General features: G+C 41.2%; 1 protein-coding gene across 10 annotated transcripts in view; it reads right to left on the minus strand.

The window, feature by feature from the left end:
• Positions 1-16,680, minus strand: part of LOC111870596 (tolloid-like protein 1) — a 181,436-nt gene that overhangs the window by 57,680 nt on the left and 107,076 nt on the right. For all 10 annotated transcript variants that reach the window (XM_023863013.2, XM_023863014.2, XM_033753912.1 and 7 more), the window contains exon 3: positions 5,000-5,130. In XM_023863013.2, coding sequence (XP_023718781.1) covers positions 5,000-5,130 — 131 coding nt within the window. The remainder of the gene's footprint in view (positions 1-4,999; positions 5,131-16,680) is intronic.

The raw sequence follows: 16,680 nt of genomic DNA on the forward strand, positions 1-16,680 counted from the left end.
ATTTTCTCTAATAGTTTCCCAAGCTTTATTAACATCCACCTCAGATTCCAAGTTTTCCAAAGCTGTGAACCTATTTGAGATTTCAACACAGTACTGCTCTTTACCATCTACCTCATTTAATTCCTTGAGATTGAACCTCTCCATATGAAGTCTGTGTGTTGTTTGTTTGCTCACTGCCAGTCTTTGCCACCACCAGGTAGTGGTCAGTATCACAATCTGCTGCCCTGAATAATCAAACATTAAGTATACTTGAGTGCCGTCTCCTATCTATGTTAAACTTTATATGTGTGCGTGTGTACCGTTGAGCTTATTTCCTGCCTTTTGGAGTTAGAGGCCCACTATGGGCCTTGAGAAAGAGATCCTCAGCTCTTCCGACTGCAACAATCCTTACCCCTTTCAAAATAAATTACCTGTGATAATTAGCAAGCCCTAATTGGAGCTTGCGGTCGCACAAGAAACGGTAATACTACTGAATACGTTATTTAGAGAAGAATAGACCAGATAGTAGATTATTATTATGTATGACAAAGAAGATATCACAGGGGGAAATAGCGATTGTCTGTTTCAAGGCAGTATCTTTCTTAGCTTTGAGACACAGAATAAAACCAAGAAATATCTCAGAACAGCCTATGTCCCAGATGAGATACAAATTATTTACAGGGGGTGGACAAAAAAATGGAAACACTAAAAACTGGGGAATAGATTTTGTGTTGGCTACACTGAAAAACCTCAATTGGTAACACTGAGTATTTATCTGGCGTTTGTTTACACACTGTAGTGCTCGTGTTAGTGCATTATAGATTGTGTTGAGTGATAGTCTGTGTGAAATAATCGGAAAATGGGAGACTTGTCCGATTTTGAAAGAGGACATATTTTTGGTGCGCGTTTAGCTGGAGCATCTGTGATAAAAACTACCATATTATTAGGTGCATCGAGAGCGACAGTTTCTAAGGCCATGTCGGCATACACAAAATATGGGAAGACACAAACAGCGAAGAGGAACAGTGGGCGAAAACCTACATTGCCATAAAAGATTATCCATACATTGAGAAGCACTATTTCCAAAATCACGCAACTACTGCAACACAGGTAAAAGGTCAGTAGAAACGAATATTCATCTTGAAGCGTCTTGTTTTCACAAAAACTGTCCGACATGAACTTCGCAATCCAACATCCACGGTAGGGCTGCAACTGCTAAACCTCTGATTACTGAAAGTACTGCTCAGATGAGTAAACGATGGTGTCACGGCCATAAAACCTGGACATCAGACAAATGGAAACTCGAGCGTGATGTGGTCATATGAGTTGTCCTTCGCCCTGTTCCCTACATCAGAAGAGTTTGCGTTTGGAGAACACCCGAGGAAACCTACACTCCAGAATGCCCGGTTCCAACAGGTAAAGTGTTCTGTTGGAACCATTATCACCCTTCGTGGCCGAACTACTGCAAGGAAATACGTGAACAGGTTGGATAATCTGGTGTATCCCATGATCCAGACGTCATTTCCGAAAAACGATGCAGTTTTCCAAGATGACCATGTCCCCATTCACACAGCTGGAACTATTCAGTCATGGTTAGAAGAGCACGAAGATGAACTTCAACAATTTCCCTGACCAGCACACTCAACAGATTTGAACATCACTGAACCACTTGGAGACTACAATGAGGAACAAATTCCCACCTCTAACATCTCCAAAGCAACGCGAAGACGTGCTTCAAGAAGAATGGTATAAATCAATGTTAGAGTTAATTTCACCGACCACACAACACGTTTTTATTATTGTCACACTACATGTTTCGACCTCAAGACGTCATCCTCAGGTGTACGAACACAGTTGCACAATCACACGCAATCACATTCGTTTTTCCACTTCTTTCGAGCCTGTATCCTGTTCAGGCCTACGCTCAATAATATATGTAAAGTTTCTTATTATAAAATACAAGTTAAAAATACTATTCCAAATGTTGAAAGTCAAAATTTGAAATTTAAAAATTTAAAAAAATTTTCGTGAATCGAAGTTCAATTTCGATCACTGGTTATATTTTCACAATCACTTGTTTTCTTTGTGTATAGTTCACTTTAACTAGTTGTATTATTACCACTGGTTAAAAAGTTCATGAAATAAAGTTCAACTTATCATGTTGGCTGCACTTTCACTTTTGAAGGTCTCGCTTCTCTTCCGCGTCCTCTGATGCTGGATCTATTACGTTCCTTGTCATGATGGCTACTATATTATTGAGCGTAGACCTGAACAGGATACAAGATCGAAATAAGTGGAAAAAAGAATGTGATTGCGTGTGATTGTGCAACTGTGTTCGTACACCTGAGGATGACCTCTTGAGGTCGAAACATGTTGTGTGACAATAATAAAAACGTGTTGTGTGGTCGGTGAAATTAATTCTAATATTGATTAAATACACAACAGGATGCAAGAAACAATTAAATGGTATAAATTCCGCTAGAGATTGTTCAAAACTTTTACGAGTCCATTCCAAGGACTGAGACCGTACTGAAGGCAAAAGATGGTCCAACACCACATTCATAAAGAAAAGTTTAGAGTGTCTGTAGTGGTTCCATTAATTTGTTCAGTCCTTCTATCTCCTGAACACAAATCAAATGCAATAGAGTGATTTTAAATGGAAATCTTAAGTTACAAACTACTGGTTGTTGAAATACGAAAATATGAAATGAAGAAGTATTATGTAAAATTAAGTACTTTAAGTACTTAAATTTTAGTACTTTAAAAGTGTTAGCAAAACTTTGATATCTGTATTTTTCTCGATTTTCTTTACCCCTCACTTCTCATATTCTGCCTCATTTTTCCATCTTTCTTCATTTGTATATATAGTTGATGCGATGCAGCCGTGTAATGTTGAATTAAATAAATGATTGTCAGACCTTAGACGAGTTACAGATCACTTTATCTGTGGACTAGCCAAGCGAAAATACGGCACAAACCGCGATAGAATGCAGACGCGGTTTTGGTGGAGATTTATGACATACCGGTGATTAGGTGGTAACAGTGATTAAAAGCGGAGCGGATAATAAAAAAGGAAATTAAATGGACTGTTTGGTGTGAGTTGGGGCTTTTTCATATATTTCAGATAGAAATGAAAGCCAGATTTCTTAATATAATAAATAGCAAAAACTTGTGTACTACTGAACGTACTATTGCAAATTCTATTTACACATTAAGGAAGAAGAAATTTTTCATTATATAATTTAGTGTCCTATTTCTGTCTATATCAAAATCCGCATAGTGCCCAGATTTCTATTTTTAACCCATATAAATATTTAATAAGGAAAACATATATATACGACTTTAATTACAAATTCCATCAAACTTAAATTTCCATATACAATTCTCAATGTCACTATGAGTTGTTTTATATTATGTAAAACTATGACCTTAAGGAGTTCATGTGATTAGCAAAAGCGAGAGGATATTCCAATAGTAACACTTCGAAGACTGACTCTTGAGTCTGAATGTGACTCTGAGTCAAAGTCAAAGTTAGTTTACGACTGGCGACTTGCCATCAATCAGTTCGTCTTGGCGCCAAGACCCTTGAGGACCACGACCAGAGGTTCTTTAAACTGAACCCCTGAGGGCATAGTCCTTATGTAACATCTCTGTCGAGAGGTTGGGTTTTTCTCTTATGAATAGGCTTCGCCTTCGTCAAGTGTACGTGTCACACATATAACGTAGGTCTTCATAGTTATGGGGAATGCCTTTTATTCCCGGGAAGCGGTCAGTGGGATAAAAGTGATAATTTGGAATGAAGAACATCTGTTGGGGTTTGATATGTGCCACTGAGAGCAGAGCCAGATCTATATTTGCAGCTGTTTACTGAGAGGATTATTCGGGTTGCTGATTATCCGCAGGTCTTATTTAGAAAACCGACTTGTGTGTCCCATGTCAAAGAAAAATTTCATCCGAAATTGCTTACTATAAAGGAACAAGTATAAAGGGAACTGAATATGCACTTGGAAGCTCAAGAAGACTTTCTTCGTTTGGCTTATTTTTGTATAATGTATGTACAGAATCTCAGAAAATACATTTAGGTTTCTACCCTTAACGTTCGAATAAAACGTACTTAATATGTGTGCCACCATTTTATAAATTTCAATTTACTTGTTCCTTAGATAATATTTTACTGGGTTATCTTGTGGTTCTGATTGTCTGAGGAAAATTATTTCCCTTCAACCCAGGATAATCGGGACTCAGGTGACGCTGCAACCGGTGACATTGTGAATACATGTAGACCCATTGCTTGGGAACAAGTTGACAAACACATTTCCGTAGAGATGCATTCTTGGAAAACAAGACTACGTTTCCGTGGATATCTGTGTTCAACAGGCGTTTCTCTGGATACTGATACGCTATATAAGAGGCCGTTCAGATAAGAATGAAGTCACCTCGTGTGGAGGTGGGGTCGAGTACCCCCACCGTGACCTTGCGGGTCGTAGGAGGCAACGAAAAGGGAAGTCTCAAATCTGAGACAGTAAAATATGGTCGCGAGTACCAAGGGACTCGAACCCGAGAAAGATTGCGTCGGCAAGGCCATCAGCATATACAAAAGACAGACCCGTCTTCTCGTCAGAGAGGGCGCCCCACAAAAACAGGACCGTAACTGTCAAACACTAATGAATATGTGGTCATGAGCCCCAGATGGGACTCGAAACCAAGACTTACTCATTGACTGACCGTCAGTGGCAATGTGACTTTGACTTTAGAATGAAATCAGTCGTAGGGAGAGCAGAATAGTGAGAATCCCGAATGGAGCCAGTCGTAATCCAGTCAGAATGCAGTGAGTCGTAGGCAGTCATTTATTTCGAATTATTATAAGTTACTGTGATTATGAGTGATTGTAAAGGAGTGATCAATAAATCCAACCATCCAATCCGAAATCCGTTATTATTAGTAGTCAAGCCCATAGAGCCTAACAATATCAAGATATGTTACCGCTGGTCAGTAACGGTGTCTGAACCTGTGACCTTACCTGCAACCCCTCCATCAGGATCTCTTTCTTGTATTTCTCCACCTCCTCCATATAGCTCTTGTTCTGTTTCTGCCTTTCCCATTCGAGCTCCAGCCCCATGTTCGGAAGAGCAATGTCATCCAAGAAGCCATCTGAAATCACAGACAGAACGTGGCAAATTAATTCCGATTACAGCCAACTTTCAGTTTCTTATGCAACTGACAGCCGGGACATCTCAAAGCTGGATATTGCCTTCTACAGAAAACAGAAATAGGTTTAGGACTGTGATGCAACACCCCCCTGGAAAGAAAGAACTTGGAAAATAGAGACTTGAATGTGAAGAATATCAATATGTATAGATCGTAAGGGAGACGCAAAACGGATGTACCTCGTACAGCTGACTTTGGGGGTATTCCAAAAGGCATCAGGATAACTGATTCTCCAGTCACATACACACTAAGCAACTGCAGGATCCACAACAAAATACGCAGGGTTTGAGATTTTCACAGCGGTGATCACGAAGAGTTTTGTCTTCAGGGAAATAACGCCGTATAGCCCGTTGGAGGTAAACTGGCGTTTCGGAGATATATACCTTCTCCGTCTTCAGCGTCAAAGAGTAAAGAAGCAAGAAACCAGACTGAAGCAGGTAGAAACATCTGTTTCGACATTCAATGGACCACAGGGCATTATATCGCACAAGGCAGTATTGTTTAATTTAACTTTACTTCACATCAGACCAGTATAATCTTTATATTCCTTAAAAAAATGGCAGAGCTCTTCTTGGTGCCCGCTTCATTCCGTATTCTTGTTCGGTTTGCCCTTAGACCCTGAAGATCGAGGTAATGTGTTCGTCTGAAATGTCGGTTTACTTTCACTAGACTACACAGCCACGTATCGAAGAAGATACAAATTTTCGTTATCATCATAGAATTGGTCACCGAACAAGTGTATACAATATAAAACAGTCCTCGATAATATATGCATATTTTATTCGGTGAAACCGATGCGCTCAACAACTACAATATAATACAGTGTAATAAATTCATACAATAAAAATAATTTGTAGTTCTGCAGTCTGAAATAATTAACTTTATAATAGTAATATATTTGTATCTGTAACAATGAACATCAAGGTAAATTTTTCTACAACATACTTTATTTCCTCTTCATAAGACAAACTTTCCTGATCCAAACCTCTGGTTTGTCGCTTATTTTGGCGAGAAAACTGTCAAACGAACAAATTAATGAAAGGATATTGTAGAGATTCCACGTCAAAACATGTTAAGCACCTCAGAACTTATTAGGCTGCCAGTAATTGAGCAGCTTTTATTGTAAGAAGAATAAGAATATGTTTCCTATCAGGTGATTTTAAATACACTACACAAATTGGGTCACAACTTTCTGTTAATTTCGCTGTTCTACAAATCGATCTTTAAGTTCGTTGACTAGAAAATTTGCAAATTTCAGAGAGTATTACTGTAATTTTCCTTTTCTTTTGGTACTCAAACCGTTGTTTTTAAACAAATCAACCAGTTTCAACGTCAGTAGAGACAATAGGAGGCTCCACTCAAAGTGATACCACGCCGATGACAAAGCAGGGTTACATGCTTAGCTTCATGATTTATCGGCCATTCACTAGGAAATTAAAGAAGCACGGGCTTATATTCTTCTTCAGTTGTCGTGCATCTTTTCTTGTGACATTTAAAGTAAAGGGTAAAGTTATCCCTGCGCTTAATCACTTTAGCATCACGAGATGAACTTGCATGGGAAATGGACACGTAGTTCCGTCATTCTTATCTTCAGCATTAGATGAAGGAGAGCAGGCAGTTTCACGCCCCGTCAGTTTTACCAGCAGAGTAACAGTTCCCGTTACCTATTACACAGGAGGCTGAATGGATCACAGAAGTAGATGGACGCTGTAGAGAAAAGAAAAATCTCTAACACCTGCTCGGAATCAAACACAGATTCCTCAGTCCTCCAGACCGTAGCTTAGTCATATCTTCTTTCTTTTGGATGTTGCTTTCATAAGTAAATTTGAAAATATGGATATTTTGGTCATATGGTAGGACTCAGCCAGTAGATGGGCCCACTATAATGCCTCTGCTTAAACAGAACAGAGTAGAATGGAAACATACATCCAAGCCCAGAGCGTGTTTCAAACCCGAAGGTTTCAAGTGGTTCAGAAACGCAGTACTGCATATTGAAGTATATTTGGATTTCTCAAGCCGAAAAAATCAAGTTCTAGCCCTTAAAATTCTTAATGAATTCGTGCAATACTCGTACACAACGCAACATGACATGCGCCGGAACATTTTGATCACAGTTTTAATAATTTTAAAAGTAGGTTCCTGCCTTAAATAAAACACCACACCTCTGTTAATGACGTTTAGCGAAACAACTGCTGTTCAATATTAATGGGTTTATGACCTCTGTCCATCGTCTAATATTAGGGGAAAAACAGATTCAGTTTGTTTCCGTCTCCAGGTGAGCAGATGGGGACACCTCCATTCAGCTCCGTTAGAAATGCCTAATAGCAATCAAATGACGTCTTAATTCAGTGAACTAAGTACCTAAGATCAGGTTTTGGTCCATGGAAACAACAGTCACTGTTTGTTCTGAGAATACAACGAACCCCACAAATAGACAGTGCTGACGAAATGTAGTGTTACGTAAACCTTAAAGCAAGAGGTACATATAGTTACCACTGTCATATAAAGAAGTGAGTGTTAAAATAGATTGTGTAACTGGACTATTGTAAGCATAATGTGATCGATATATTTTCAATTTTCGAGAATTCTGGTCACTGACTGCATTTCTGCGAGCTGCGATTGCAACTTCATGAATGTGTTCAGAATTTACGGTTGGTCAGTTCTCATAACTGTCGTAGACTCATTTCCAGCATCGCTGCTCTTCAGTCAGCCGGCACAATAAACACGTTGGGCCACTGCGGGTGGTATAGTATCGTGAAAAAAAATTAAAATTTGAGTGGTTTGTAAAATAAAATAACATTTCAATGGACGCGACTGCACCAACTGAATTATTATTGTCTGAATGATACCTGCTACATTGTTTTGTTTTCTGTTTGTGTGTATGTGTTCGTTCCTTTCTAACTTTGCTCCAGTTTAATTACCCCTTGGGTTGTGTTGAGTAAGCAAATAAATAAAGAACTTGAGTTATTCGCATAATCCTATTACATTATCACAAGAAATTAATTACTGGAAGTAGAGTTATCCCTGTAAAAGCCGTGGAAGCTCATTGATTGTCAGACGTAGGAACACCCACATTTTCTAGACAATCGGCTGACAGACGGCGGTGAGGTTGTCAGCCTTACGCGCCGGCCGTTCTTTACTCCCCAAGAAGATTCCTGGTACATATTTCTGAGTCGACCCCAGTGCCATAGTGCGGCTGGAGGTATTAGGTCAACTGAAAAATCCAATGACCCAATCGAGAATCGAACCAGCGACATTCCGGCTTGTAGTACGGCCCCTCGATCAACTGACGTGCTAAACACAAACACAATAGAAAGTATGAGTATGAGGAGTGAGCCCTAAAACTTGCCCTAGTACTGCGACCTTCAATGGTCTGTTGTGTTTCCCTTGTGGATTAACCCTTTATTAATCCTACATTTCTAATGAAACGTAGGACTTTGTTTACGGGGGCGTCACAACGGAAAGTAGTTCAGCAACCTTTCAATTTTATTGCCGGCCACGGTAGCGGAGCGGTCTAAGGTCTTCACTCGCTCGGAAGTCGGGATCGTGGGTTCGAATCCCACTTAGGACATGGATGTTTGATGTTTGTGTATGTGCGTTTTTCTGCGTTCGTGTACAGGTGGAGGCATTGCGACTAGCTGATCACCCGCCCAAGGAGTTCTACGGAACGTCTAAGATCTAGTAAACCGAAGTGAAACGGAGAGTTTCATGGAGATAGGCCAAGGCCAAACTTGAGGTTGTAGCGCCAAAAAAAAAAAAATTCATTATGAGTGTTTGTAGTGCAAAAGATATTAAATGTTGTCTGTTTCTTATATTATTTATTTTTCTCACATTGCTTATATAAACATTTTATATGAATACATTTAATTACTTCGGATTCGACCTGATTACTAATTCTTAATTTTAATGACATTTACAGCTTACTCAGAAACTTTGTGTGTGTCTAGGCTGACGATGATCAAGAGTAAACACAAACAAATATTTTAAAAGCGGGTTTCTGTGAAGGTGAAAGAGTCTAGTAATTGCCAAAGGTCAGTGTAACTCCTCTGTGGTTTGAAGCTGGACAGCCATATTTTAGACGAAAACTTCGAATTAATAACAAAACGGCGATTTCATTGGTTAGAAACAGCTACAGATTAATAATACAACAACCGGAACTATGCGTTCATGAAGCCAAGCCAATTCATCATGTGAGTGTGAAGTCACGTGGCAGCACACTATTAGTTATAGCGACAATTATATCCCCCCTTCGCTATATAGAATTTCATTACGCACTTTGCATGCAGATTAATTTTGCTTGTAACGATCCAGAGCTGATGTTAATTTTAATGATGTGTGTCAAATGAGGGGGGAGAGTTACAACAAATAGCGAAATTATCTTCTGTTGGCGAAAAACATTCATGGTGCAACTGGTGCTGTGTGTAGACAGTCTGCCCCCACGCTGACCAGGGTTCGGAGATTATGGTCTATAGTATAGTGCCGAGTGGACCCAGTTAGACTCCACCCCCCACTAAGCGAATTAAAAAAAAGAAGAGCTGGACGACTTAAGGCCCTCGCCCACTAGCACAGTGTCGTATGCGCGCAGTGCAGAGCGCAAGCTGCAGACGCATTGCTCTCCGTGTATTTAAATGGAAGTGCGCCCACTAGTGTAGGGTCGTGCCAGTATAGTACAGTATAGTGTAGTATAGTATCGTCTCCGTTGCTCGAAGAGGCAAACATTCTGCACGGCAGTGTCATGGCGGCACGCCGCAACCCCCTTCCACCTACCAAAACGCTTTGTCATTCCTGGGTTGAGTGTCAATGAGGCAAGACATGGCGTTCGAGGAAACATTAATCTCCACTGTACAAGAGTACAATATCCTCTACGACTGCAGTCATGCCTACTATTATGACAGCATGAGAAGAGAAAACGCTTGGACGGAGATTGGCGAAACGCTGAACGTATCAGGTAGACTAATAATTAGTATGGAATACATGAATGAAAACAAATTGCATATATAATGTTTTAACCCACGGTCTACAGTAGGCTTCCCATGCACGTGAGCCCCGGTAGCGTAGTAGGTATAGCGACTGCCTACGGGCTGGACGACCGAGGGGTCAGAGTTCGAGTCCCGGTAGGGTCAAGAAAATGTGGATCTATACATCCACTCCCCCATAAGCCTTTAATGGCGTCGTGCTTTCATTCGTTGAGCACAGGGACAACTGTACCTGTACCTTCCGTGTACAAACAGTATAGTTAGGTACTACTTTGCTACTGCTACTACTACTACTCTTGGGGTTATGGCCTCTCTAAAATTCGTGTTCTTCTTCTCTATGCGTGGCTCTATTGCTAATAATAGCTCACAAAATTTGGCATAGCTCATGCGAAAGTAGATAAAAAACTTTTTATCGTCTTCAGTTAGGTCGTGAAATATCGTGTGGAACTCTCCGAATTCGTTTCTTTTCTTGTTAATATCGTGCACCCATATTCGCTTTGGCTGATCCTCTTGTAGCATCATAGCTACACAAATCGTTTCTTCTTCCGAAGACGAGTCGGTCATTGCAATATTCTGTACAACATGGAGCGCAAGACTGCACGAAAGCGGACTTGGTTTAACTTGGAGGGGTAAACGTAGTGGGTAACAACATTGGTGGGGGGAATGCTTTCGGTCCCGTCTCTGACGCTGCACGCCTGCAGTGGGCGCACTCGCTGCAGACATACTACAACGGCACTACAACAGCACTGCACCGTTCTGCTAACCATACTGCTCTAGTGGGCGAGGAGCTTCAGAGGTTGCCCTTTGAATCCATGTAGGGGCAAGCTTGCTGTCCTCTCCACGCCGTTCAGACTGGTTCTGGAGTCCACCAAGCGTATCCAATTGTTACCGGGGCGTGACGCTGACCACTACTGCCTAGGTCAATAATAGGCAGATCTATACACCCACTCCTACCTACATACTTCTACATGGAGTAAAATGTTAAAAGGTAAAACTATCTATGTAACAGGCCGTGAAGGCCCATATGGTTGTGAGACGTCGAGGTTCCCACATCTTCTAGACCAGGCATGTCCAACTTCAAACAGGTTGTGATCGACTTTTTAGTGCCAAAACTGCCAGTGATCTACCACCCCTTCCTATCGTCGTACCACGCTTTAAGCAAAAATGGTGGCAAAAATAACACGACACATGAAGTTTGTTGTAAAAGCAACATACATTGAAAGTACAGACTACATTAATACGTATTTTCCCTTCAAAATCTGAATATAATCATATTATATTACAAGTGGATTCACATGCTTTTCACGTATAATTTCCTTATAGACCTATGAGATCGACCAAAAATCGTCCCGCGATCAACGCGTTGGACATGCCTGTTCTAGACAATCGGCTCACAGATGGGGGTGAGGTTGTCAGCCTTGCTCGCCGGCCGCCCTTTGCAACCCACGAAGATTCCTGGTACTCATTTCTGTTAGAGGTTTAGTCGAACAAAGGGCCACAGTGCAGCTGGAAATATTAGGTAAATTGAAAAAAAAAGCAATTACCTTACCGGGAATCAAACCCGCGATACTCCGACTTGTAGGCGTTTTAATTGCATAATGCTTAGTTAGTTACGCAGCACTATGGCCCTGGGGTCGACTCAGCCTCTAACAGAAATGAGTATCAGGAATCTTGCTGAGGGTAAAGGGCGGCCGGCGGGTAAAGCTGACAACCTCACCGCCATCTTTGAGACGATTATCTAGAAAATGTGGGAGCCTCGACATCTCACAACACTATGGGCCTCCAAGGTCTGTTACAAGGATAGCTTTACTTTTAACCATATCAGGGATAAATTTACCTTCAACATAACAGATAATTTGCCTCCCCACAAAGTTGAGACTGCAGAACACAGCTTAGTATGCTACCATAGGAATATAAAAATTGTATTCTATTTGAGGTTCTCATGACAGTGATTATCAAAATAACGGCCTTCTGGGTTGTACCCCCCAGTAGTTCGGAGACACTCCGATATTTCGGATGAACATATCGGCTCTAGCTTCAGGACTAAGCCAAGCAAGAGACCAGCAGAAGCAAAATTCTCTGCTTATTGTCTGCGTCTGCTGGTCTCTTGCTTGGTTCTCACTTCGACCCTCCAGGCGCAGGCAACATGTTTCTCTAAAACGTTGGACTCTCTCCAAAATACAAGAGGGTACAACTAAGAAACTTGCATCCTTCACATGAAGGCAATTAATAAAAATACGTTCTGGTCTGGTGCTTATGGCAAAGTTAAAGTTGTCCCTATGTTTAAATAATTAAACACAGTCAACTCTATCGTACGTCTTTACATCTACCTATCTATCTATCTGTCTGTCTGTCTGTCTGTGTCTGTCTGTCTATCTATCTATCTATCTGTCTATCTATCTATCTATTAGACCCATTGTTAACCCCAACCTACAGTCCCTTGAAGACCTATGGCACATCCCCTTGCGCGACTCCACCCTCATGAACCCACATAATTCCGGACACAAAGTTACGTTTGACGAAGCTTGGAAGGCTCTAAATATAACATACATAGGAGATCTCATCAGGGAGAATAGCCACTGGAATAAACTAAAAGACATCGACACAACACACTGTTCCCAACCGACCACCCGTAGACTCGCAGCAAACTTACGAAAAGCAGAAGCCTTCTTCCACCACAGATACCCAAACCTTTCACTGAAGACCACTTCCTTAACACAACCCCCCAGCGCTTACGTCATAAAACAACCCAACGGCCAACTGACTCCCTTCCCCATACCCAAACGCAGGGTATACAACCAATTATTCAAGGCCATCATAGACAAAAAAGCAATGGTCAACGGAGAATGTCATTGGTAACTGGGAAAACCCCAGTGGAAAGCAATATACCACCACCCCATTATGAGCAAAGGTGGCGACTTCTCATGGAGGATGCTACACAATAGAATAGCCACACCGCAACAGCTGCACAAATGGGGCAAGAAGGACACACCAGACTGTCCCTGGTGCCCAGGCACAACAGGGACGGCGGATCACATGTTCTTCGACTGCCCCACGGTCACAGCCTTCTGGGGCCGTCTAACCAAGACGCTCCATGACCTGCTGGGCCCCCACTCATTGCAAAAGAAGCAAATATTATATGGATACCCCAAAGTAGATACCACACCCCAACAACTTGCCAATTACTTAATAGTCCTAGCCAAGACCACTATATACAAAACATATATAGCAACGAAGAACACCCACGAAAAACCACCAGACTACCAACGCATGTACAATTCCGACTGAATCTAGAAATGCACTACAGCATATGGCAAGATGACGTCGAGGCGTTCGAGAGGTACTGGCTACACAAACACATACTTGGAAAGATTGAAGAGGGACGAATTATACTCAACAAGCAGATCTGATACTACTGTATACATCAACGGCACGTAAAATTCAATAAACAATTAAATATATGTTATTTTATGTTAATCACCTCCATTTTCATGTTGTGCTGTAAGAATTATTGTCATTGTTAACTATATACTGTTAAATAAATAAATAAATAAAAAATCTATCTATCTATCTTATCTATCTCTCTCTCTATCTATCTACCTATCGTACGTCTTTACATCTATCTATCTATCTATCTATCTATATGGATACAAATAGAGGACATCAACACGGAACAATGCTCCCCACCAACCATCCGCAGACTGAAAGCCAGTCTGAAAACAGCAGAAATATTTTTCCGACACCACTATCCCAACCTACCGGCCAAAGCCACGCCCCACCAACCCCTCCACTCATTCGTCATCGGACAATCCAGCAACAGATTAATTCCGCTCCCCATACCCAAACGCATAGTTTACAAACACCTCCTCAAGCTGAACCTAAATAGACACATTTTGGTAAAGGGCGAATGCTGCTGGAATTTAGGGAAACCCAAATGGGAAGCAGTATATAACCACCCCCCCATACTCAGCAAAGACGGCGATATAGCCTGGAGAATCCTGCATAACCGAATCACCACGCCCCAGCAACTCCACCGCTGGAAGAAAAAAGATACACCGAACTGTCCTTGGTGCCCTGGCACCTCAGGGACAACAGAACACATGTTTCTAGAATGCCCCCATGCCATAGACTTCTATAACAAACTCTTAAAAACACTTCATAAACTACTAGGACTCCACACACTACAGAAGAAACACATCCTTTATGGCTATCCTTCACTCCATACCACCCCACATCAACTTGCAAACTACCTGATAGTCCTGCCCATATCCGCAATCTACAAGACACTCATAGCAGCGACAGCAAACAGCACCAATCACCAAACAGCCAACTATCACCGCATGTTCCTACTGAGACTACATTTCCGTCTGCAACTGGAAATGCACCACAGTATCTGGAGAAACGATGTGAAAACCTTCAAAAACTACTGGTTACACAACGACATCCTCGGCAGAATCACGAACGGACGATCATAGTGAACAACCTCTAAACATCAACATGCAAAAACAAACATAAGCCTCCATATATGTAATATTATAATTAATATAAGCGATTGTTAATTGTTAATTGTTATTTATTACTGTTATTATTTTTATTGCCAAATAAATTATTATTAGAGAAAAAATCTATGTATCTATCTATCTACCTACCTATCAATCCATCCATCTATGTCTGCCTTGTCTATCTTCCTGCTTCTCCCACTTGGGGCATCCGTAAAAAGCTTCGTTTCACTCCAGTTTGTTAATCATAGGCAGACGGAAGGACTCTTTGGACGGGGGATCAGCACATCGCGAAGTCGCTATCTACACAGGACAACAGAAACACGGAATAAACGCAGACAGACATCATGCCTTGAGTGGGATTCGAACCCATGACCCCAGCGTTGGAGCGAGCAAAGACATTTCATGCCTTAGACCGTACGGCCACTGTGTTCGGCAATTTACCTTTCATCTTACCGTAATTAGATTGTTGTATTGTATTGACGGTCTCACATATGCAACAAGATGCAATCCTGTTTAGCCGGAACGGTAGAGACGCGTGCTCAAATGTGAACTATGCGAAGAAGGATAAGGTGAAGCCAACAGTCGCAACGCAGTCTGTAGTAAAACTTGTCAAAATGTGATCTCCATGTCGGTTTTCATTGTGAGAACACTCTGTCCGAATACCGCGAGTCCGAGCCATAATGAACTTTGTCCAACAAATAAACTAGCCCGTCACTTCTTTCTGTTACTATAATCCAGCCATTTATGCTTATCTTCACCCGGTGACCACTTCGTTTTGAGTTCCCCAAAGATAATAAAATGTGGCGTATTGCTCAAAGCAAGAACTGTGGACCGGGAAAGGCAGCCGTTGCTGGCGAGGAGCTCTGAAACAACATTCGTTTCTAGGCAACGGTCGCGAAAAAGACAACTGCTAGACAGGAGATTCTTAATACGCAAGAAGAGACGTCCGCTGCTAGAGAACGGTTAAATAAACACGTTCCTGTTGCAACGGATATGTATGCAAACAAAGGAAATGAGTTTTCTGGGCTGGCCGTGCCGAGGAGTTGTAAGGAAGAAAATTGGGGCAACCAACTCAATTCTCTACAGGAATCCGAAGAAAATATTTAGTGACAGTTATTTAAGTATTAGTTGAAAGTCGGATTGTTAAGAGAAGACTAGGAAGTTGTGTGAAGTGGCCGCCAGCCTAGGACCTAGTTAGTTGGAAGTCAGTTAATCTGTGAAGAGAAGACTTAGCTGGAGCAAGAGCACACAGTTGGAAGGACGCCGTCGTTCAGACAGAATCTGAGCCGGAAAGTACAGGAATGACCATTGTTAGAAGCCGTTACCAGACAACTACTAGTGAAGCCACTGCAGCCTGGAAAAGAAAACGTGATTGTGTGTATTGTGGAAATATCGATAGTGTTACAGTTGTTTGTAGTTACAGATGTATCGTGTATGGTCAATAGATCCAAACTCCAATAAAAACCCCGTCGACAGTCACTCCATACTACATGCCAATATTTATTTCTCACCCTCTCATGTGTATTTAACATTTCTTCCATCTCATTTTTATTTATTTAATAATTCTAACAACATCAGGCGAAAAGTACAATTGTAAAAATAATTTTTCAATGTGTTTTAACGTTCATAATATCAGTAAGAAGACAACGAAACAAATTAATGTGTAGAAAGTTTAAAATTATCCGACACGATAGATACTACTGAACTGATCTTTGTGCTGATCGCAGTTACAAGCTCATTGTGTTCAGTCCACCATTCCTGTCGCGGCTTGGTGTTTCTCTGCCTCGCCTGAAAATACAGGAAATAACTAAATTTTTCGCGTTCTTGTAATCACTATATTTACTAGGAGCGTTCCGTAAATAATGCCTCCTATTTTTTGTGTTAATATGTAACGTCTGAAATCCCCCAATGCATGAGGTGTCAGAAATACGGGCATACAAAAAACTATTGCCACAGCACACCCTGCTGCGTTAAATGTGCCAGAAATCATTTAACCAAAGGCTGTCCAAAAAAAA

The sequence above is a fragment of the Cryptotermes secundus genome, unplaced genomic scaffold (assembly GCF_002891405.2).
Source record: "Cryptotermes secundus unplaced genomic scaffold, Csec_1.0 scaffold296, whole genome shotgun sequence".
Classification (NCBI taxonomy): domain Eukaryota; kingdom Metazoa; phylum Arthropoda; class Insecta; order Blattodea; family Kalotermitidae; genus Cryptotermes; species Cryptotermes secundus.